Source organism: Diabrotica virgifera, chromosome 5, assembly GCF_917563875.1.
Source record: "Diabrotica virgifera virgifera chromosome 5, PGI_DIABVI_V3a".
NCBI lineage: Eukaryota > Metazoa > Arthropoda > Insecta > Coleoptera > Chrysomelidae > Diabrotica > Diabrotica virgifera.
Window position 1 is genome coordinate 143527791 of NC_065447.1, and position 25488 is coordinate 143553278.

Here is a 25488-nt window from a genome sequence, read left to right on the forward strand (position 1 = left end):
AATTATGTATAACATATCTAATTGTTCCAACTCCGTTGCTTCACCAGAAGCGAAGTTAGGAAACTATAGGCTCTTCCAAGTTGTGCGTTACCTTTTTCGTTTTCCGGTGACCCAATTATAATATATGCTTGTTCCAACTCCGTTGCTTCACCAGAAGCGAAGTTAGAAAACTATTGGGTCTTCCAAGTTGTGCGTTACCTTTTTGGCTTTCCGGTGACCCAATTATAATATATCTGCTTGTTCCAACTCAGTTGCTTCACCAGAAGCGAAGTTAGGAAACTATAGGCTCTTCCAAGATGTGCGTTACCTTTTTCGCTTTCCGACGACACAATTATAACATATCTACTTGTTCCAACTCCGTTGCTTCACCAGAAGCGAAGTTAGGAAACTTTAGGCTCTTCCAAGTTGTGCGTTACCTTTTTCGTTTTCCGGTGACATAATTATAATATATCTGCTTGTTCCAACTCCGTTGCTTCACCAGAAGCGAAGTTAGAAAACTATTGGGTCTTCCAAGTTGTGCGTTACCTTTTTGGCTTTCTGGTGACCCAATTATAATATATCTGCTTGTTCCAACTCAGTTGCTTCACCAGAAGCGAAGTTAGAAAACTATTGGGTCTTCCAAGTTGTGCGTTACCTTTTTGGCTTTCCGGTGACCCAATTATAATATATCTGCTTGTTCCAACTCAGTTGCTTCACCAGAAGCGAAGTTAGGAAACTATAGGCTCTTCCAAGATGTGCGTTACCTTTTTGGCTTTCCGGTGACCCAATTATAATATATCTGCTTGTTCCAACTCCGTTCCTTCACCAGAAGCGAAGTTAGAAAACTATTGGGTCTTCCAAGTTGTGCGTTACCTCTTTCGTTTTCCGGTGACCCAATTATAATATATCTGCTTGTTCCAACTCCGTTGCTTCAAGTTAGAAAACTATTGGGTCTTCCAAGTTGTGCGTTACCTTTTTGGCTTTCCGGTGACCCAATTATAATATATCTGATTGTTCCAACTCTGTTGCTTCACCAGAAGCGAAGTTAGAAAACTATTGGATCTTCCAAGTTGTGCCTTACCTTTTTCGCTTTCCGGTGACACAATTATAATATATCCGCTTGTTTCAACTGCGTTGCTTCACCAGACACGAAGTTAGAAAACTATAGGTTCTCCAAGTCGTGCGTTACCTATTTCGCTTTCCGGTGACACATAATATTAGGTATATCTGCTTATGAATGTTTTTTTGATATTGATAACTATTTCCGAAGTGAAAGTCGAAAGGTCAAGTAAACTTGATTTCAAACTCGAATTGTGGCTTATGCCCAAATAAAATAGTAAATCTTATTTTTAATACATGTTATTTTTAGTACAACAATGAACTAACATTTTTTAAAAAGGCCCGCATGTACATTTTTTTATTTCAGCTTCTATTTCCGTTCAGATCGGGTTTAAGTTGTTTCTTTAAATTAAACGGTTCTTTATTGAGGATCCCACAATAATGATTTTCCACGGTAAACATCAATTTCCTTCCGACAGTTCCGACCATTCCATTACTAACAAATATTCAACTCATGCGTGCCAAAACCAACAAACCACTCGCAAACCCGTCCAAATACGTATTGCGAACCATCAAAGCGTTTGTTGAAAAACCGACAGAATTTAGATCGTGGTGCGCCGTGTGCGTGCCGTTTGTGCGTCACTTGAAAACACGTACTAATCTGACGAACACGCTGCGCGCGAGCGGCTCGCACACCGAGCAGAGCGCATATGTATCTCCGCCTTTAGAGATGTTACTTGCATCGATACCCAAAATACACTAATTACCTACTATTAATTAATAAGGGTGTTCTTTTTTCGTGGTCAGCTATCGGCGTGTGAACATATTTATATTTTCGGCGAATTATTATAGTTTTTGCTAGGAGCGCAATTTTCGAGAGATTTTCGGCGAATAGTCCCATACTAATAAAATTATATATTTATATGTAATTCATAATTCATATAATATTGTAATTTTAAAACATGTGTAATTATCCATTTGAAAAAATAAATGAATGTTTTTGTAATCTTTATATTATAATTTAAAAAAAATCACTTGAGTTGAGAGGGGGGGCCGATCGCCCCCATCGCCCCCCCCCCTGGATCCGCCACTGCCAGGGCTTCCCAAACTTATTCGTATTGCGACGCCCTTGGAGCATTGCTATTTTTTTGCAACGCCCCTCAACCCAACCCCCAATAATACTTACAAATTTTGGTACTAGCCTAGTAACAGGTTATAGTTAAGTATAACAAAACACTATTTGACCATTTATAATTTTTATTAGAAATTAAGAACGAAATCAAAACATGGACACAAAAATAAAAAGGGATATTTATTTATGTACCTAACTGGCTGGTTAATGTGAGGGATGTGTTTGCTTTTTTGAGCACAGCTTATGAAACCGGGGCTTCAGTTTGGAAATTGCCACTCTCATTTCTTTTTCTACGTTTATGTTTGACCTGTACTTGTTTTTAATTACTACTGCAACTGCAGAAAAGCCCGTTTCGCACAGGTACGAAATCGCAAATGATAATAAAACCTTTAATGCAGAAGTACTGATGATATGATATTCATGAGAAACTGAGCTCCAAAAGCTTTAGGCTAAAATCACAGGACAATTCTGTCAGTTGTTCTTCTTCCTCTGTTGCTGACCCAGTCATATTGCTCCAGATCTTAGGGAAAATGTTTCTCAAAGTGTTCGCTCAATTTTGACATGTGTTGCGTAAACATATTTTTTTAAAGAGAGATCGAGGTTTTCTATCGATTTTTCTTATAGAATACCTTGTAAAACAGTCAATTTCTTGATACTCTAATTTTCTCTTTCATAAGAGCAACTTCTTCTAAAACCCAGTAATTTTATCTGCCAATTGCAGGATATGAGTATTGTTTCCCTACAAAGACTTATTAAGATCAATTAATTTCTTAAATATGTCCAGAGGTGTGCTAATTTTATTATAAACTCTGAATTAATCAAGTTTTGCGCAATATTCTGCGATTCTGTATGTAGATACTTGTAAAATTCATTTCTTAATTCGTATACATGTGCGAGTACGTTGCCTTTGGACAGCCAACGAGAGTTGTATTAGTAAATTAAAGGCATTTCTTCACAAAGTTCTTGAAAAGTCTTGATTTCACGGATCGTGTGTAGTTCACCACTTTAATAATGCTATCCATCACAACACTTAATTCAGGTGTAATTTCTTTGCTGCTAAGGCCTCTCTATGTATGACAAATGTGTCTATTTTACACTTGGAGCCTTGGTTTTGATGAGAGCTTCTAGTCCTCCATACTGTCCAGGAATCGCTCGGGCACCATCCGTACACACGCCTTAATATTATTTTCAGTCACATATCAGTTTGAAATATCAAATAAAAGTCAGCGCTGACACGCGACGCCCCTGGAACAAAGCCGCGACGCCCCTTGGGAAGCCCTGAACTAGTCTAATTATTAAAAGAGGCTGCTTTCATATTTATCCTTTATTTCCTAGGATTATATTGGATTATTACAAAAATCATAGAGAAATAAAAACAAGGAATAAAAACAAGAAATAAAACAAGGAATAAAAACAAGAAAGAAAACAAGAAATAAAAACAATCTTGTTTTTATAAGAAATAAAAACAATCTTGTTTTTATAAGAAATAAAAACAATCTTGTTTTTATTTCTCTATGTTGTAGAATGAATATTATGTATAAATAAACACTAAAAATAAAAATTTATTTATTATTTGTTTTCCAAGCTAGGCTGTCATCTGTCAATAATAGTGGTCTAGTCCGATTAAGGAATTAAGCTTGAAATGAACGAAGCTAAAACGAATAATTTCACCAGAGTATGTGAAATGTCAAGTATATGAGTTGGGGCTCTCGATGAAGTTACTGTATACGAGTTGGAGCGTATAGGACATGCGCGTGACGTTTGACAAGTTCAAGGTTTTAGGTGAATTGGACGGCGCCCAGTACAAAAAAGGATTTTGAGTAAACCTTGGTGCAACTGTGTAAATACTAAAAAAAACTAAAATAATAAAAAAAATTTAGAGGAATCCGTTAATTTGTTCAACTATGAAAATGAGCATAATTTTCTATATCCTTAACTTATGCCTCGCAGTATAAACCGCAAACCGGTTGAATCGAAGAGGGTGAGCGGCGAGCACCAACGTATCCACTATGTGGAGCTGCTACACCGAGCATGTAGCACCCACGTATGGATGTTTAGGGTTGGTGTATTTCGGGAGTCGTGTTTAGGCGATTCTATCGTGCCCCTTCAGGACCTGTATCTAATTGTCGGCAGCGACACTGGTTTGTTGCTTGTTGAGACCGTTGTGGTAGTGTTTAGGTAGTGGTGTTCTTCTGTGTCCTGTGGAGAAGGGTATCTTCAGAAGAGCAAAGGGCTTGGTAAACAGATCTTTTCCGAATTTATTTTAATGTTAAATGATCCTTTGCATCCACTGCTGGATATAGGTCTCCCCTATTTCCGTCCGCTGTCTTCTGTCCTGGGTATCCAATTAGTGGTCATTCTTTTTATATCGTTTTCCCATCGCGTGGGTGGTCTTCCTCTACTTCTTTATCGGCACTTGGTCTCCACTCGAGCAACCTCTTTGTCCATCTCCCATCTGTCAGACAGACCACATGACCGTCCCAGTTCCATTTAAGTTTAGCCACCTGATATACAACATATTATGTGAATAAAATAAATTGATTTTAACGACTACTTACTAATGTAACGCGTTGAGGCCAGTTGTGGTTGTTACTTCTTTATGGATATATTATGTTTCAATGGGATAGGAATATAAAACCGATTCTTAAAACCAATAATCAAAGCTCGAAATGAGCTACTTATGGTAAAAGAGAGGTACTATCTCCAGGGTGTCAATGCATTCGTCAGAGTTCGTTGCTGGAACAGGTTATTAGTTTTGTTGGTAGAAAATGAAGTTTATTTTTAGGGTATCTGATGAATACATTGCTTTAAGATGAGCAGAGAGTTTTTAGGATGCTTTGTTTTTAGGGTTGGGTGTTTTGACCTCGGATGGTTTGTAAGGTATAAGTCCTGCTCAGAGAGAAAAGCCTCTCAAGTATGGTAGAGATATTCGATAGTTGATGCATTTGGTTGAAGGGGTATTCGGGGGTTTTGTAATTTACTTTACGTAGAATACTACTTTACAACGCTAGCAGCTGTTGTGAGAAGTCCCGATTAAGCAAAGCGTAGATGTTGGCTTTATACATAATCAGGGTCCGAATGTACCTACGTCTTGTGTGTATCTATCTATGAGTGATCTGCCGAATTTTCCTCATAGAGCGTTGAGTAGTCCTACTCTTTTTTAACCCTGTCACGGGTTACGATCAGATTTTGACTCCAATTTAATGTTTTGGTAGACGCCACTCCTAGGTACTAGATCAGATCGCTGAATTGAAATCGATCTCCGCATAGCCTCAGGTCCATTCTTCTGCAAGCTTTGTGCGGTTTTGGGATACCTAAAGAGTATGGGTTGGTTTTATTTGAGTTAACTATTACTCCACATCTCCTACACCATAAATATATCGATATGGTTTAGGTGATTTCGAGCATTCCTTTCGATGACCTATGTGTCTCGTGATGTTACAGTCTGGAGAGCAGTGTTTTCTGCGTAAACTAGTGTAATGGTATTTGTGTTTCTAGGATTAGGGACCTCCCTGTTTTATACTGTGTAAAGTATGGGTGCCAGAATGGAATCCTTTGGTACTCCCGCTATACACAAGAGTATTGATAATTAATTCCTGGTCTTTACCGTGATGTTTCGGTCTGATATATATGTGAGTGAATTGATTTGACAGACACCATGGGTAGACCGATGTTCAGTAGATTCTTCACCACCTTAACATGTCAGACTTGGTCGAAGACTTTTTGGACATCGAAAAAATTGCCTAGAGAAAATTGTTTGCCAGTTAATTTTTGAGTGAAGTGGAGTGACCTTTTCTAAAGCCGAATTGAAATGAAAGAGTGATGGTATTTTCTGCAGAAGAATCGTCGAGTCATTCCTTGAGGATCCTCTCAAAAACTTTTGCCAGAACGTGTACGAGATAAATCGGCCTGTAAGAGTAAAATTGGTCCGGGGCTTTTTCTTTTTTTTTTATTTAAATTTTATTCGCCACCTTCCAGGGGTTTGAAAAGTAGCATAGTTTGAGTGAGGCGTTGATTATTTTTGTCAAGTATTTGGTAGTGCTAAATGGAAATTATCTCACGCAGTTCTTGGGAATGCTAAGTTCCTGATGAATTGGAGTTGCCTATTTGACAGCAGTTCTCCAATGTTTTTTGTTTTATTAGCTCTGCTATTTGTTTTTTGAGTAATAGTCGGTTAAAGTTTTTCAAACCTCGTTTGTGGTAAATTCTGATGTAACCAGTTACAATGGTGCAGTATTAGTTTTGTTGCACTCCGGGTATTTTTTTCTCCCGATACCAAACAAACTTTATTTATTTGTTTATCAATTTTAGATTATAAAGAACGTTGAAGATAATCCTCTAAAAAACGAAGAAAATGAAAATAATGACAGGGAACGCAATGAACTTGTAGACGACATTTTTAAAAACTTAGAAGTAAAATATTTACGTACGCTTGTCAGCATAGAAAAGCTGTCCACACAAATGATATTGATCGGTAGAGAGGTCCATAATTTAATGGCAACAGATGGTTTTAGTGAATGTGAAAAGGAAATGCGGAAAGCCGAATATGATATGAAACTATATGCAATAGAAAATCAATTGGAGTATTTGAAGGTATGATATTATATCGTCGCTGTCAAATCAAACCGACATAAGTGCAAAAAATCAATTTTTGAGATATTAATATTAAAATGTTTCTCTTATTTTTATCTATTTTTATGTCAAACCGCCATAAAATTAGGTCAAAAGAAAGTCCGTCAGTAATAATCACTAAAGCTCGGATTATAGGCAAAATGCCTTTTTTGCCTATTATAATTGTTTTTTGCACTTTTTGCCTTTTTTCGTAAATTCCGCCTATTTGTGCCTTTTTTAAAATTTCATGGTGTACTACCCATGATATTATTCTATTACTAAACCATTCTATAATAAAATTTTGGGTCAATAATAAAATATCAATGGTTTGTTTATATATAGTATTTTTACTACAAAAGCGATATTACGTAGGTCAAAATTTTTGACGTAAGAGAACTGTCAAAACATTAGAATGTGATTTTTCATTATTGCCATGTTTATAATAAACATGGCAATAATGAAAAGTCACATTCTAATGTTTTGACAGTTCTCTTACGTCAAAAATAATAAACATGGCAATAATGAAAAGTCACATTCTAATGTTTTGACAGTTCTCTTACGTCAACAATTTTGATCTACGTAATATCGCTTTTGTAGTAAAAATACTATTACAGATTTCTAGGAAAATGTACCTGATCGAGACTTGAGGGTTAACTATTTGGAAATCCCTAAGCTTTATTAGTATATTATCATTTGTACAGTCGGTTACTGTATCAGAGTTTAGTCACAAATTGCTATATCCTAGTTTAGTTTTGTTGCGTATACCGAAAAGCAAAGAACACGTTTTAAAACGTTTTAGACATTTGTGTGAAAATATGACATCTAAATTAAGGCTATGGATCGCCTTATTCGGAACTTTCTCTAAAATGAGATGGAGCATTTTGTAAACCATGCGGCAAATCGGTAAGTTTTATTTTTTCTCTTTTTTTCTCGTCCCACAACATAACTAAATTCTAAAGCGGTTTTAGAATTCTAATTATTTTTTTTAATTCTCAGATTTCAAGTAGAAAAAAGTACTTTATTGACCAGCATTGTGGAACACCACTTCATAAACGTAATTTGGAAAAATTAAATTCCTCTAAGTTAGCCCAAATACCTCTGCGGGATAGTTTAAGCAGTTAGAAAAAGGAGGAAGACGCATTTAAATTTGATTTATGCCAGATGATGATTGCATCCAACATTCCTCTATATAAACTTAATAACCCTAGTTTTAAATGCTTTTTCGAAAAATATCTTAATAAATACTTACCGGACGAGAGTACATTGAGAAAACATACTGTGGAAAAATGTTATGTGGAATGTATTTCAAAAATTAAGCGGGAGTTAGAGGTCAATTTTTTGTATATTATCGTGGATGAAACGACAGATGTATGCGGCAGGTATATAGCTAATTTAATGATTGGAATTTTTAACGAAAACTTTGCGAGAAAACCTTATTTAGTTGCCGTTAAAGAATTGGAAAAAACAAACAATTTAACAATAAGTCGATTTATACAAGATAGTTTAACAAACCTCTTTTTACCCAACCCTATACCAGTGAATAAAATAGTTTTAATGCTTTCAGATGCTGCGGCATATATATGTTAAAAGCTGCTGTTAATTTAAAGATTTTTTATCCTAATTTAATTCATTGCACTTGTGTAGCCCACGGGGTAAATAAAATTGCTGAAGAAATAAGAAATCTGTTTCCGTTGGTAAATAATTTTATAAATTTTATGAAAAAAGTTTTTGTAAATGCTCCGTTGAGGGTGCAAATATATAAAGAAAAACTTCCCGGTGTCCCTTTGCCACCTAAACCAGTAATTACAAGGTGGGGAACCTGGCTCGAAGCAGTTTTTTTTACTTTGAACACTGCAATGAAATAGAATTATATATGTCAGAATTTGATGATGATATTTCCGAAGCCATTCGAGAAGCAAAAAAAAATATTAAAAAATCCCAAATTGAAACAGGAACTCGCTTATATCAATGACAATTATAAATTAATAGTTACCACAATTACCTTATTACAGAAACAAGAGATAAATTTATGTGAGTCAGTAAAATTAATAGATAATTTAAAGACGAAAATTAAATCGGCACCTGGAAGTAACGCTCAATTAATTTTTAAAAAAATGAAATATGTTTTCGACAAGAATGAAGGTTTTTCGTTTTTATCTAATGTTGCTAAAGTTTTGAATGGGACATTTTCCGAGGAATTACAAATTATGCCAGATAATTACAAATTATCCGCTCTGAAATATGCTCCAATTACATCTGTCGATGTTGAACGTTCGTTTTCAATGTACAAATTAATTTTAAGTGATCGAAGACGTAGTTTTAAGACCGAAAATATTGAAAAACATTTAGTTGTTTCTATTAATGATAAAATTTTAAGTGGTTACAATGTTTAATTATTAATTAACAGTTATTTAGTTACTAGTTTATTTATACTAATGTTATGATTATGATGTGTAAATATACCTGCCTTAAGTTAATATTACGTTAATTCACTTTGTACAATAAATAATAAGTTATATTCCTTTATTGCCTATATTTTGCCTAAATGTTAATATTCCTGCCTTTTTTAATAAAAATCTTTGCCTATATAGGCGCCTTTTTCTTCAATTTTTGTTGCCTATAAATCCGAGCTTTAGTAATCACATTTTAAAGTCATAGTGGCATATCCTGCAAATCCTGCTGTTGCTGCTCAAGGGTAAGAACACAGCAAGTAAGTCGAGGTGGATGTGTAGGTCGCGGTAGATGCCACTAGTTAAGTCGTGGTCGATGTCGACAGCACATAGCAAGGAGGTCACCTGCGCTGTCAGTCGAGCTAGAACCACTATTAAGTGAAGTAGTTTAATGAAATTTGAATGACAAAAGACTGTGCTTTTGCGATGTTGTGTCAGTCAAGTTATGATAGAGATGAAATGCCAGCTGTAAATAATCAGATCCTCCTTCATATTTCAAAAATTTACTGAATTTAATTACTTTAGAAATTCAAAAATAAACTAAATACAAAAAAGGGATTATATAAAAAGTATCAACTCAGATAGCGCAGGTAATAACAACTTGGCTTCCAACAACCAATCAATCTCAGGAAAGCATCCTTGTAGGCCGCGCAGTAGACATCCATGTAAAACAAACTCAAAAGCATCGATGTAAACCTCCTGAATGGCATCGCGTTAAACTTCTACCGCGACTTACTTGCTCTGTTCGCTTCCATCCATTACAATGTGTTTGTTTTACACGGATGTCGACATCGACCGCGACCGACAGCTACACCTCCACCGCGACTCACTTGTTCTGTGCTTACCCCAAGGATTGCATTGAAATCTGTCTTTCCTGCAGCCACCCTGTCTAATCCTTCAAATCGGAAGCAAACTCATGGTACCTAGTCAGTTAGATAAAGGATCATGTCATGATCAAATTTTCACCACTTCTTGTGAGGTTGTCGGTTGATCTGCCGCGTCCACTTGAAGGGTTTAATCAGATGCCTTATGATTTCTCTTTTCAATCAGTACAATGCGATCTCAAAAACAGAATATGTGCAACCACTAAAATCTGTTTCACATCCCACAATAAATAGTGTGTATATGCACATTGCACAGCCATTACATGCATGGCAAGACTACACAAGACCGTCGTGAAAGTAGAGTACGACTACAGCGACTTGCCAAGAGGGCAAATGAGCCTCTGCATGTAGCGCTGAAATGAAACATGTATGAAACAGTAATGAAAGAATGTAAGTGGGTGACAAATCCATGGACAGAGAAGCGGTAACTTCAATTATTTTTTACGTACCTACTTCTATTTTATATCCTTATCAACAAAAGGTTTTGGAACTCCATCACTAGAACTACATACATTGTAACTTTTATTTTTAGTTTCGATTACAAGAAGCTCAGGCACAGAAATTAGGCCCACCAGATTACATTAATTTGGAAAATCCTCATTGGATGTCTGCTGATGATAGATGGAAATTATATTTCCAATGGATTTATGTTTATGAAAGACATTTGCTTAACAAAAAAGCTTTGCTGAGTACTAGGTTCAGAGAAGAGTACGCTGTGTATACAGAAATGCGTGACATAGAAGATACCAACGTTATGAAAGGTAAGATAGTGAAGTTTTATTATCAATCCACATTCTTAAAATGTTAATCCTACTTGAAAAAGTGATCTGATTTACAGTGGATTATATCAATCGGGCTTCTTAAACTTTTTCCATTCACGACCCCCTTTTATGATGACGAGTTTCCTGGCAACCCCATATAAATATAATATAACTATAAAAAAATACAAAAACGATAAAATCATTTATAAAAGGTATATTTGTTAAAATCCCTAAAAAGGCTACATCACAGAACAGAACAAATTAAACTCGAGCTCAATGGTATCTAGAGCATAAAACATTGGATATTTTAAACATCCATGTTTAATTTCACATTTTTCATCTATGCTCCTATGACGGATCAATTGTAAAGGGTTTTTATCCACATATTTTTTATTTTGGTGGTTAGCATGTTAGATTCACGTAAACACTGATGATGATCGGTCATACAATCGAAAACTAGTTCTGTTCTGTGATGTGGCCCTTTTAAGGAATTTTAACAAATATACCTTTTATAAAGGATTTTATCGTTTTTGTAATATATGGTATACAGCCAACTACAGGAAAACTTTCTCCTCGTGGATTATAAAAAATACATAAAATATCTTTCGCGACCCCAGAATTTTGCTACCTTACCCCGTTTGGGGTCGCGACCCATAGTTTAAGAATTGACCCCTTAAAACTACCCTCATCCCCAAATCTGGTTTCCGCCCCTGGAAATTTTGCTTGGTTACGGCATGATTTACTTACTCCCAAATTTTGGTTCATTATCTCGATCACGAATGGCACAAAAAATCCTTTATAATTTTTATATTCACCCCTGCCCCCACCCCTTTTTCGGCCACGCATCGTTCCGCCCCTGGAGATTTTACTTAGTTACGTCATGACCCACTTATTACCAAATTTTGGTGCACTATCTCAATCATGAGCGTCACAAAAAAAAATAATAAAAACCGCGACTTTGGACCCTTATAACTACCCTCGTCCCCCACTCTGGTTTCCGGCTCTGGAGATTTTACTTAGCTTTGTCATGGTCCACTTATTCCCAAATTTTGGTTCACTATCTCAATCACGAACGTCACAAAAAATCCCTTATAATATTTATATTCACCCCTGCCCCCACCCCTTTGTCGACCACGCCGCGTTCCACCCCTGGAGATTTTACTTAGTTACGTCATGACCTACTTATTCCCAAATTTTGGTGAACTATCTAAATCATGAGCGTCACAAAAAAAATAATAAAAACCGCGAATTTGACCCCTTATAACTACCCTCGTCCCCACTCTAGTTTCCGGCTCTGGGGATTTTACTTAGTTATGTCATGGTCTACTTATTCCCAAATTTTGGTGCACTATCTCAATCACGAACGTCGCAAAAAACCCCATATATTTTTTATATTCACCCCTACATCCACCCCTTTGTCGGTCACGCAGCGTTCCGCACCTGGAGATTTTACTTAGTTACGTCATGACCTGCTTATTACCAAAGGGCCTAGCCGGGTAAGATGATGAAAAGTGCCCCCAACTCGATTCGAATTCCATATAGGTCACCGTTTAGCATATATAGTGAAACTAACTTTCTGAAATTTTTAGCCACCTAGGTGGTCATGTGACCCACCTAGAGCCTAATTAGGGTTTTTAAGTTTTTATTTTTTATCTCAGCCGCATCAAGAACTAGCGAAAAGCTTTAAATGAAAAATGTGTAAGCTTTAAAAAGTTCTATCCGAAAATTTTTTTTTTTAATTTTTGGCGGGAAATTTTAATTTTAGAACGATTTTAAAATTTTAAATGAGTATAAAAAAAACAACTAAGACATTCGTTTTCACGAAAAAAATATATAACGTGTATTTTTGCATAATATTTCACCCTGGATTTTTTCAAATTTTTAAAATTGGTGAAACGCACCTTTAAAAATAAAAAACCGCATTTTTTCGGTTTTTTTTTTCGTTTTTTGATACAATTTTATACATATTTTTCAAAAAAGGTAACACCGTCACCACAATAGGTAAAAAACTTAAAAATAATTGGGGTTTGCTTAATAAAAAATTTTTGTAATGCTATCCATTTTCAAGATACAGAAACAAAATTTTACACATTTTTAACGATTTTGCCGAAACTACTGGCAACATTGTAATAAAATTTGGCGAGTTTTAGAGGTAGTTCTTGTGCATTTTTTGACATTTTGAATTCAAAAACGATTATTAATTTGAAATATGTCAGTGGCGTACTATCTTTTTTCTTTAAAAAGTTCAGACCATTACCCCTATGCGCGCCAATGATAAATATAAAATCCTTAATTGTATGTCAAAAAATGCACAACCACTATCTCTTAAAACTCGCTAAATTTTATTACAATGTTGCCAGTAGTTTCGACAAAGTCGTAAAAAATGTGTAAAATTTTGCTTTCTTTAACGCCCTGTATCTTGAAAATGGATGGCATTACAAAAAATTTTTATGAAGCAAACCCCAATTATTTTTCAGTTTTTTACCTATTCTAGTGACGGTGTTACCTTTTTTGAAAAAAATATATAAAATTGTATCAAAAAACCAAAAAAAAATCGAAAAAATGCGGTTTTTTATTTTTAAAGGTGCGTTTCACCAATTTTAAAAATTTGAAAAAATTCAGTGTAACATATTATGCAAAAATACACGTTATATATTTTCTTCGTGAAAACGAATGTCTTAGTTATTTTTTTATACTCATTTAAAATTTTAAAATCGTTCTAAAATTTAAGTTTCCCGCCAAAAATTAAAAAAAAACATTTTTCGGACAGAACTTTTTAAAGCTTACAACTTTTTTATTTAAAGTTTTTCGCTAGTTCTCGATGCGGCTGAGATAAAAAATAAAAACTTAAAAACCCTAATTAGGCTCTAGGTGGGTCACATGACCACCTAGGGGGATAAAAATTTCAGAAAGTTAGTTTCACTATATATGCTAAACGGTGACCTATATGGAATTCGAATCGAGTTGGGGGCACTTTTCATCATCTTACCCGGCTAGGCCCTTTTGGTGCACTATCTAAATCATGAGCGTCACAAAAAAAAATAATAAATACCACGACTTTGACCCCTTATAACAACCCTCTTCCCCCTCTCTGGTTTCCGGCCGTTGGGGAAAGTCATGTACAGAACTAATTCAACATATCCCCGTATAGTTTTTCCATATTACTTATCACGCACAAAATCCGCTTCTCTCTCTCCGACTACTTGACTAAAGTCTAAACTTACGTCATAATCACATTGTTAATTCTTACCCACAAGCTGAATCTTGTTTAATTCGAAATAAGGTACATGGTACATAATATATGATAATATAAGAGTATAGTAAAAAGTTTACCCAAAGTTTACAATGGGAACGTGCTTATAGTTCTTAGGCCCCCATATAAAATTATTATTTATGACCACACCGTTGAAACTTTTTGTGCTTGTTATTTGGGTGGAGTCGGACAAATTTGGAGCTTAGCGCAACATAGCAGTGGGGCGTTTGTCTGTCAAGCGGTCACGAAGTTGTCAATTTTATGCAAGAAAAAAATTTATAACCACATTGGTCATTTTATTTTAATCAATGGTTTTTATCATATAAACACCGAAAACAATTTTGTCGGACAAAAATATTGGGGCATATGACGCGTCGGACACGCTAAATATGTCAAATTTATGAAAATAATAAATTTATTACCACATGGATAATTTTAACGGTATATATCATAAAACCTTTTTACAATCATGTGGTAACCTTGTCGGACAATTTTCACGGGGCATATGCGCAGTCGGACGCGCCGAAGATATCAATTTCCTGGAATTGTTTTATTTATTACCACAGATGTAATTTTTATTTTGTACTGTTCTTTTACATGTGTAATGCATATTTAATCACTTGTCGGACCAACATAATGGGGCGTTTACCGAGATACAGGGTGTCAAACTTTTTTTTTATTTATTATTGAATATTTCCTGACAGGTATGAGATATCAACATGAAATTTGGTATGTGGGGGTTTTTTGGGTCGAGAAAACTAAATTCCCTACCAAAAATTATGCATTGCCCAGAGGGCGCCACATACGCCTTTCAGCACTCATTTATTACGTTCAATTTTTTTTATTCCTCACTCTGTATAATTTTGACATTAAAATTTTTATTCTCCTACTAGTTTTACTTAAAAAAGGTATACTTCTTTCATCTCCCTAAACTCAACCGATTTCGAGATAAACGCATTTTAAATCTGCGATACACCATCATTTTTGGAATGGAATTTGCGATGCAATGACATAAATTTGAGAACTGGCACAATTATTATGGTATTAAGTTATTTTTCGGGTGTAACTACAACGATATTATGCTAAAAATGATGGTGTATAGCAGATTTAAAATGCGTTTATCTCGAAAACGGTTGAGTTTAGGGAGATGAAAAAGTATACCTTTTTTAAGTAAAACTAATAGGAGAATAAAAATTTTAATGTCAAAATTATACAGAGTGAGGGATAAAAAAAATTGAACGTAATAAATGAGTGCTGAAAGGCGTATGTGGCGCCCTCTGGGCAATACATATTTTTTGGTAGGGAATTTAGTTTTATCGACCCAAAAAAACCCCACATACCAAATTTCATGTTGTTACCCCATACCTGTCAGGAAATATTCAATAATAAATAAAAAAAAGTTTAACTTTGACATCCTGTATCTCGGTTATTATAAACTTTGTACCAAGGTAAGTTAGCTTAAATCGGTCTATTTTAACCTCAGGAACCTAAGGTTAAGCTATGGCCCATTCTTTACCAAACACCCTGTATATAAATTAAATGTATGAAGTTGAATTTATTGTTTCTCGATTCCACGTTAAGATAAATGGTCGCCTTTCTATGATTATCTCTCAAATGATCTAGTGTCCATTGAATGTACACTAGAGTTTTTTTTCTATTCGAAATAGAATAAAAAATTATTTTAATGGCCGGTAAATGAACTCGGATTGCTCTATTAAATTTAGCGTCGCAAGCACTACAACTACATAAACCATTTCGGCGATAATGGTCAAATGCACTAAGCGCCAAAATTAACGCACCACCTTAAAAATGGGACATTTTTAATGTCTCATATTTCCTAAACCTGTTGTCCGATTTTAGTGATTTTTTTAATATGTTATAGCATTATTCTTCAGGAATATCAATGTAATAATATTGTTGCTAAATAGATAAGTGTCATTGTATACCGGGTGTAGCAATGATAGTGTGTTTTTTCCTCAAAGTTTGGAACACTCTGTGGAATATTCTAGCGTATATAAAATATTGAAATTACAACTCAACTATAACATTAGGCTATTTTAACATTTTGCTTTTTGATTCATTCGCTTTTGTTGGATAATAAAAAAGTTAGGTACTTTAATAACTAGCAACGTTCTTCATCAATACAGGGTGTTTATAAATAAGTGCGACAAACTTTAAGGGTTAATTCTGCATAAAAAAATAATGACTGTTTGCTTTATAAACATATTTCCGCAAATGCTTCGTTTCCGAGATACGGGATGTTTAATTTTTTCTTGCAAACTGACGATTTATTTATTGCTCTAAAACCGGTTGAGATATGCAAATGAAATTTGGTAGGTTTTAAGAGGTAGTTATTGCGCATTTTTGGCATACAATTAAGAATTTTATATTCACCATTGGCGTGCATACGGGTCATATTACCCGGTCATATTACCCGTATGCACGCCAATGGTGAATATAAAATTCTTAGTTGTATGCCAAAAAATGCGCAATAACTACCTCTTAAATCCTACCAAATTTCATTTGCATGTCTCAACCGGTTTTAGAGCAATAAATAAATCGTCAGTTTGTAAGAAAAAATTCAACATCCCGTATCTCGGAAACGAAGCATTTGCGGACATATCTTTATAAAGCAAACAGTTATTATTTTTTCATGCAGAATTATCCCTTAAAGTTTGTCGCACTTATTTAGAAACACCCTATATTGATGAAGAACGTTGCTAGTTATTAAAGTACCTAACTTTTTTATTATCCAACATAAACTTATGAATCAAAAAGCAAAATGTTAAAATAGCCTAAGGTTACAGTTACAGTTGAGTTGTAATTTCAATATTTTATATACGCTAGAATATTCCACAGGGTGTTCCAAACTTTGAGGAAAAAACACACTATCATTATTACACCCGGTATACAATGACACTTATCTATTTAGCAACAATATTATTACATCGATATTCTTGAAGAATAGAGCTATAACATATTAAAAAAATCACTAAAATCGGACAATAAGTTTAGGAAATATGAGACATTAAAAATGTCACATTAGGATAATTTTGGCGCTTAGTGTACTTTTGGAACTAAATAGATACCTTCTAATCGGTATAACCGATTTTGATCACTAAATATGAGAAGTAGTGTCGGATGCATCCAAGGTCAAGTATGATAACTGAAGGTATTATAGGAACTATTGAGCTTGAAAAACCGTTTTTCCCATAGGAAATAGATTTGATCACATTTATGAAGGTTATAACTTAAAAATTCGAATTTTTCCTGATATGATATATCCCTGATATGATAATGATATGGTATACACCGGTAGACGCGTCTAGAGTCCTCCTCAGTTATTGGCGCAATTCGTAGGTTGAAATTTTGAGTAATTATCCAAAAACCAAAATTTTCAAAGTTTAGTTTTTCAGTTTTTCAGCTGACTGAGCCGTGTGTATCTCTGATCCTAACCACTTAGGCACTATTTGAAAGCTTAACTCAAAGCTATTAATTTGGTGTATTTGCGGTTTTCCTGTCTCTCCTTGAACCTAAGATATGTATGTACCCCCAAAAAATATGCCGTTTTGTACCTACCAAGTCCTATAGCTGGCTTAAAGGTGGTCGAATGTCACAAGCTACACCGGTTCTGAATCGGCCCTGACCCCCTCTTAAAACATAGAAAAAAAATTCAGGTCGGTGTAACTTTTCCACAAACATACACACATACAAAACATTTTTCCCTTTTTAAATAGAAATTGAATAAAATTTCTGAGATCGGTAACTTTTGAATGGTATAACCAATTTTCAAAATTAAACATGCATTCGAAAGGTAATGATCAGTACTATAAGAAGCCATAAAGGTCGGACTTAAATTTTCGAAATTTTTGGGAGTTTTGGGGACGAGAACGAAAAACAGACCCTAAATGGGAAGGGCCGTAAAATCCACACCCTTAGACCAAAATTGATGGTTGACATTTGGATGGGCGAGTCTTTCCCTATACTTTAAGATTGGATTTGGCCCAATTTTTTTAATTCAGTCACATTTAGAAAATAGAAAATTTCTTGTACATATATATAGTGTCACAAGTACGGGAACAGCCGTTCTCTGGGATATAAAAAAATAATAAGCATCAAGGAGGCCAAAGCGAACTATAAAGAATATTTCTCGGTTAGCTCTACATAGATCAAACTGAAAATTTGCAGAAATACTCCTTATAATATAAGGGCGTAACGTATAGAACTTTCCAAAATTTTCGAAAAATTTTCCGAAATTTTCCCTTTTGTCGGATTTTTTTTTAACTTCGAAAAAAAAAACTACATAACGATGTTTGTCATTGTTCGAAGAGTATGTGCATAAACTTTCAGATAACAATTTTTCCTAAAGGACATCGCACACATCTTATGGAAAATATAATGTCACTCAAATTCAATAAAATTTATACGAATAGATTCGTTTTAAATTAACGGTCAAATCTTATCATTGCGCCAACTCCATATTTTCAATAATAAGAGCAGAAATTGATATAAATAAATCTGAAATCAAATGGATACGTACATAAGTTAGAGAGAGAAAAAATATTTTATAATACCCAAATTGTCGGTACTCCATAAATCAGCGGATTAGTTTTACTAATCCGCTTAGGCCCAGCGGGGTTTAAGCTCTTTTGAATAGCACCCAGAGCAATAGTGATTGTAACTGACACTTTTACTGACTAAAAAATTTGATTTCGATAAACTTTAATTGCAATTTGCGCCGTAATTAATCATAATTAAGAGTTGGCGCAATGATAAGATTTGACCGTTAATTTAAAACGAATCTATTCGTATAAATTTTATTGAATTTGAGTGACATTATATTTTCCATAAGATGTGTGTGATGTCCTTTTCCCTATTGTCGGAAATTTTTTTTGGAAAATTTTGGGTACAACTCTACGTCATGCCCTTTTAAGTGTTGTACTTAGTGTGTGTACCAATTTTCAGCTAAATCGATTCAAAATTAACCGAGAAAAACTGTTTTAAAATATTATTTCACAAACACCTCCTCGTCGATAGCCTAAAATAAGTTTTCTTCGTTTGCCCCAACATTTTTGTCAGACCATTACATTTTTTGTTTAAGAATATAATTACTTATAACCTACTAATTTTGTCGGAAAAATGGTTGTGAAGATAAGGGATGCAGGAACTCAGCATAGCTTAAAACTATAGTTTGCTAATAAAAATTAAATTTTTTGTCCGACCATCGATTTGCCCCAATATTTTTGTAGGACACTTAAGATTTTTTGATTTAGAATATAACTACTTATAACCTCCTACTTTTGTCGGAATTTTTTTTTAATTCGAGAAAAAAAATTTACAGAACGATGTTTGTCATTGTTCAAGAAGTATGTACACAAATTTTCAGATCATAATTTTTCCAAAATTTTCCCAATTGTCGAAAAATTTTTTGGAAAATTTTGGATACAGCTCTACGTCATGCCCTTTTAAATGTTGTACTTAGAGTGTGTACAAATTTTCTACAAGTGTCAATTTCTACATCAGTCACATGTTCTACAATCAGTTTCTACAAGTTTCTTAGAGTGTGTACAATACCCCTTCGTCGATAACCTAAAAGAATTAAGTTTTCTGTTCGTTTGTAAGACACTTAGATTTTTGTCAGACAATTACATTTTTGTTTAAGAATATAATTACTTGTAACTTACTACTTTTGTCCGAAAAATGGTTCTAAAGATAAGGGATGCATGAACCCAGCATAGTTTAAAAGTATAGTTTATTAATAAAAATTAAATTTTTTGTCCAACTTTCGATTTGCTCCAATATTTTTGTAGGGCACTTGGATTTTTTGATATAGAATATAACTACAGTCGAACCCGCTTATTGGAATAGCCTTCGTGCCAAGCAAAAGTATTCCTATAACAGGGATATTCTAATAACCGATCATATGTGCCCAGTAAAAACGTTTTATGAGCTCAAATTTCTATTCCTTAAACCGGGATATTCCTTTAACCGGTATTCTAATAATCGGGTTCGACTGTACTTATAACCTGATATTTGTGTTGGAATTTTTTTTTAATTCGAGAAAAAAAAAATAAAAAAACGATGTTTGTCATTGTTCAAGGAGTATGTACACAAATTTTCAGATCATAATGTTTCCAAAATTTTCCCTCCTCTCGGAATTTTTTTTTGAAAAATTTCGGGTACAACTCTACGTCACGCCCTTTTAAATGTTGTGCTTAGAGTGTGTACCAATTTTCAGCTAAATCGATTCAAAAATAACCGAGAAAACCTGTTCTGTTCGTTTGCCTTAACATTTTTGTCAGACAATTACATTTTTTGTTTAAGAATATAATTATTTGTAACCTACTACCTTTGTCGGAAAAATGGTTGTAAAGATAAGGGATGAACGAACCCAGCATAGTTTAAAAGGATAGTTTATTAATAAAAATTAAACTTTTGTCCGATTTTGGATTTGCCCCAATATTTTTGTCAGACTTTTAGATTTTTGGATTTAGCATAAAACTACTTATAACCTGATACTTGTGTCAATTTTTTTTTTAATTCTAGAAAAAAAAACTACAGAACGACATTTGTTGTTGTTCAAGGAGTATGTACACAAATTATCAGATCAAAATTTTTCTAAAATTTTCCCTATTGTCGGAAATTTTTTTAAAAAAATTTTGGGTACAGCTCTACGTCATACCCTTTTTAATGTTTTACTTAGTGTGTGTATCTATTTTCAGCTAAATGGATTCAAAAATAACCGAGAAAATTGTTTTAAATTTTTGTCAGACAATTACATTTTTTGTTTAAGAATATAATTATTTGTAACTTACTACTTTTGTCGGAAAAATGGTTGTAAAGATAAGGGATGTACGAACCCAGCATAGTTTAAAAGTATAGTTTACCAATAAAAATTAAATTTTTTGTCCGACTGTCGATTTGCCCCAATATTTTTGTCCGACACTTTGATTTTTTGAATAAGAATATAATTACTTATAACCTACTAATCTTGTCGGAAAAATGGTAATAAATAAAAAAATTTCAGGAAATTGACATCTTCGGCGCATCCGACTGCTCATATGCCCCGTGAAAATTGTCCGACAAGGTTAACACATTATTGGAAAAAGGTTTTATGGTAGATTCAGTTAAAATTATCCATGTGGTAATAAATTTATTTTTTTCATAAATTTGACATATTTAGCGTGTCCGACGCGTCATATGCCCCAATATTTTTGTCCGACAAAATTATTTTCGCTGTTTATATGATAAAAACCATTGATTAAAATAAAATGACCGATGTGGTTATAAATTTTTTTCTTGCATAAAATTGACAACTTCGTCACCGCTTGACAGACAAACGCCCCACTACCATAATGCGCCAAGCTCCAAATTTGTCCGACTCCACCCAAATAACAAGTACAAAAAGTTTCAACGGTGTGGTCATAAATAAAAAATTTTATATGTGGGCCGAAGGCCTATTCTTATAAAATAAGTTGGTTTCAAATAAAACAGACATTTTTTATTTGTTGAAAAATTGTTATAAATAAGCAGGTTCCTAGTAAACTTTGGGTAAACTTTTTACTGTAATGTTGTAGAATCATATTCTTTCTATTAAAATAAGATTTATGTGATGGGTAAGAAATAATCAACGTCTTTGGAACGTTAAAGTTTAGACGTTCGTCAAGACTGTATATCCCGAAAAGCAACAGTGTTTTGAAATGTATAAACAATTTGTTTATACATTTTTAAAACTGACTTATGTCATATAAAATCAAAATTTGCAATTCCATTCCCTAACAAAAAGTCTTGGACTTATTAAATATTGTTTATTATTTTTATTTCAATCATTCTAATTGTATAAAAGTAGTAAACTTTGTATCCAGGGTTTTTCGTCTTCCTCGTATTACGAGAGATGTCGCTGTTTTGCGTCTCAAAAGATGGAGACATTGCATCGCGATGTTTTCCCTTAAATAGGCAGGATTGTTGATGTTCGTTTCAGAGTTGTGACAGCATAGCTTCACTGAGGACGCATAGATGCTGAAATAGCTATATGGAGATGGTGGTCCAACTCTGAATCAAATAAAAACAAAAACTGCCTTTATTTTTTCCATTCCTTATATTTTTTGTTTTTTTTTTAATTCGATGTTCAACCTATTGAAGCCTCGAAAAACGCTACAATCCGGTTTTTTTCGGTATTTTTAATTGTGTATTTTTTGTATTTTACACTTGGGCGTGTTCTCACCAAAAGCAACCGGCAACCGCAACGCAATTACAATGAGACCGAAACTTTGGTTGAGTTGCTCTTGTGTACTCACTAAAATCAACTGTTTTGAAGTCTCTTGTGCTCGACGAGTGCCACAAAGTTCAAAGTTAGCGCAAATTGAACCTAAGCGAGACACAACCTGCGTCGGCGAACTGCGTAGACAGTATTGCGCATCCTACTATCAGTTCACGAGTTCGCAGGTCTCGCTTGGGAACGTTTGTCATCGGCGTACAGTTTTCTGTTTTTTTACATTTTTTTGTTTGCGAGATGGAAGTATGTATCTGAAATGAATACGGATGGTACAATTTATTCTGATAAATAAAAATATTAGCATAGTCAGCACCCCGAATGAAAACTGCGTTGTCTTTGTCATTAAATTCTGATAACTTTTGGCAGACTAAATAAGCGGCGATACGAAATTAATAATCAAAGTTATGCCTTTAACAAAATCACATTATTAGAAAAATAAGGTGAAGAATGATTCATGTTACTTAAAACCGTGATCCATAAAAATATCGTATTACCCTCAAATTCAGCTTGTCGGCATATTAGGTTTTTGTTTATTACATCATTTTTTGTGCATAAAAATTAGAAGCGAAATATGCAGATAGTGTTATTTTTTATGACCGATCAGTAGCGGAGGGATTATGAATTATGACCTTCAGTAATTGTAAATGATTGCGATCCTATAGTAATTGTAAATGATTGTGATCCGAGCAGTAAATTGAGGAATATGAGTTATGACCGAGCAGTGGAGGAGAGATTATTTTAAATATGTAGGTATTAATGTGCAGAAATAAAATACTCAGTGTAAGGTATCTTTTTATGTACTCGCTCATGCTCAAATTCGATGTTTTCTAAAGTCATACCGCTACGACTACTAGGGACGTGTAAGATATTTTTAAAACGTTACTAGCTACAAGTACGGAAATACAGATTTTAAGTTGCCTACTCAATTCAGTACAAGAATCAGATACATCAGTATTTTGTATTCAGTATTTGTACCCAGTACCACTTAGAACCGGTATCAAAAGTAACCGTTACATGTCCGCACTGATTTTGCCCGTCTCTATTCGCCACGTCGATGGCCAACGGTTGAGTTGGCTTGTGTTCAATATGCGGTGCGCTAGAAAAATAAATGCAGTGGTCACCCGTCCCGCCGGCGCAGGTTATGTCTCGCTTAGGTTCAGGCCTAAGCGATGAGCCATGAGCGTCCTCCGCGATGACTAAGGCTCCGGCTCCACGGGCTGGAAATTGACGCTAGCAGTAGCCGCAAAACGAACTTAAGGTTCCGCAGAACGGAATAGGAATAGCCGAACTGTACCGACTACAGGACTTGTGCGTAGTCGGTTCAGTTCGGCTATTCCTATTCCGTTCCGTGGAGCCTTAAGTTCGTTTTGCGGCTACTGCTAGCGTCAATTTCCAGCCCGTGGAGCCGTAGCCTAAGCTATTCTTGGCAACTGTAGAGAGCAATTGGCGACTGCGACACAGCATAGAAAACGCAACAGCAGTGACACACTAGTAGGCGGGAAAAGTTCACGCACTATTACTGCGCAGATCGTCGGCCATTTTGTGCGTAGTACCAGACAGTGTAGAGAATCGACAGTGTTGCCGATTTGTACATAATTATCAGATTTACTTAACTTTTGTGACATTCATATTTTTTAACATAATTTTATACGTATGCTTGTGGGAATTATGTCAATAATTGGGACATAACACAAAATATTGACGATGAATGGCGATTGTATTGTTAATCTTTTGCATAAATTCCAGAAATTATTCAAAAAGAATCTCTTACGGGTAATAAAGTTAGTGCAATAACTGATACTGCAGCAATGCAGAAATAAAAAAAAAATCACGTTTTCTTAGATATCGTTGTCTGTCGACGTTTAAATGCGACCGGTGAGCAAGCAAATATTAAATTAGTGTTAGCAAAAGTGAGGGAGTAAAAGAATGTTACTCCTTTCAAACAGACAAAAAATGTTAATGTAAATGAGGAAATATTATTTGAAAGCGTTCTAGATGTAGTTTTATTATAGTATATTACATATAATTTTAAGATTAAAAAGGGTTCAATATAATATATTCACATATAATTTTGTTATAAGTATTTTTGAATTAACAAGTTGAATAAAATAACATTAAATGAAATCGGCAACACTGATGAACCAACACATCACATCACCACTGAGATGTACTACGCGAAAAATGGCGACCCTGTACTTTTCAACTTCAAAGGCGGCATCAGGGAGTGTCCTTGCTAGTTTCGTTTATTATGCTGTGACTGCGATGCGTTAGGCAGCGCTGCCAGCAACCAATGAGCAACAGGTTGAAGGTTGAGTTGTCTTTTGTTAGGTGGGAACACTTTCGTGTATTTAAACATTAGAGAGATATTGCAAATTTAACACAGCCTACGTTGCGCTATTTACACCGCGCTATGTTGACAGAATTGACATTTCTCAGACGTTTCATAAATGCAGATATTGCTTAACATTTTGGTTGCGGTATTTTACGGCTCGATTAAGATTAGTTGTTTATCTAATTTGTACTCAAAATCCAGAATTTAATTTAGATGGAAGAAAGGTTTGTATTTTCTTCCAAATATCGAGCAAGAGAAACAAATGATCCTTGAATCCTTGATCCTCTTCATGTTTTCCTGATCTAACGTAAAATTTTCTGGAGAAGTCAATGGATTTTGACATAAAACTTGTTTTAATAAACACAAATCGTCATCAGACGTAAATCTACTTTGCTACTGTCTGAGGTACCCATTTTAGCAAATTATTACGAATAAATTTGGTTTAAATGAAAGGTAAACAACAAACATAACCTAAATTGGCCCGACAAAAGGTAGGGTTGAAAACGTCACAGTTGACAGTTTTTAATTTTTGCTAAAAAAACCTCATCAAACCTAATTTAGTGTGAAAACAGTTGTTAATTCTTGTTAATTTTTTATTTATCGTTGATAAGAAGTCGAGGTCCGCTGGGATGAACAGCCTCGGCTTCTTTTCGCAGTGAATATCTGTTGTGAATTTTGTTGTGTTTGACATTTGATTTTTTGGAAGAAAACTTAAAATAGACAAATCTGTGATTATCGTTCGAGGTGAACGG

At 34.5% G+C, this 25488-nt stretch overlaps 1 protein-coding gene across 2 annotated transcripts in view; it reads left to right on the forward strand.

The window, feature by feature from the left end:
- LOC126884457 (NFX1-type zinc finger-containing protein 1-like) overlaps positions 1-25488 on the forward strand; it is a 297539-nt gene that overhangs the window by 112074 nt on the left and 159977 nt on the right. For both annotated transcript variants that reach the window (XM_050650391.1, XM_050650392.1), the window contains exons 7-8: positions 6482-6763; positions 10648-10876. In XM_050650391.1, coding sequence (XP_050506348.1) covers positions 6482-6763; positions 10648-10876 — 511 coding nt within the window. The remainder of the gene's footprint in view (positions 1-6481; positions 6764-10647; positions 10877-25488) is intronic.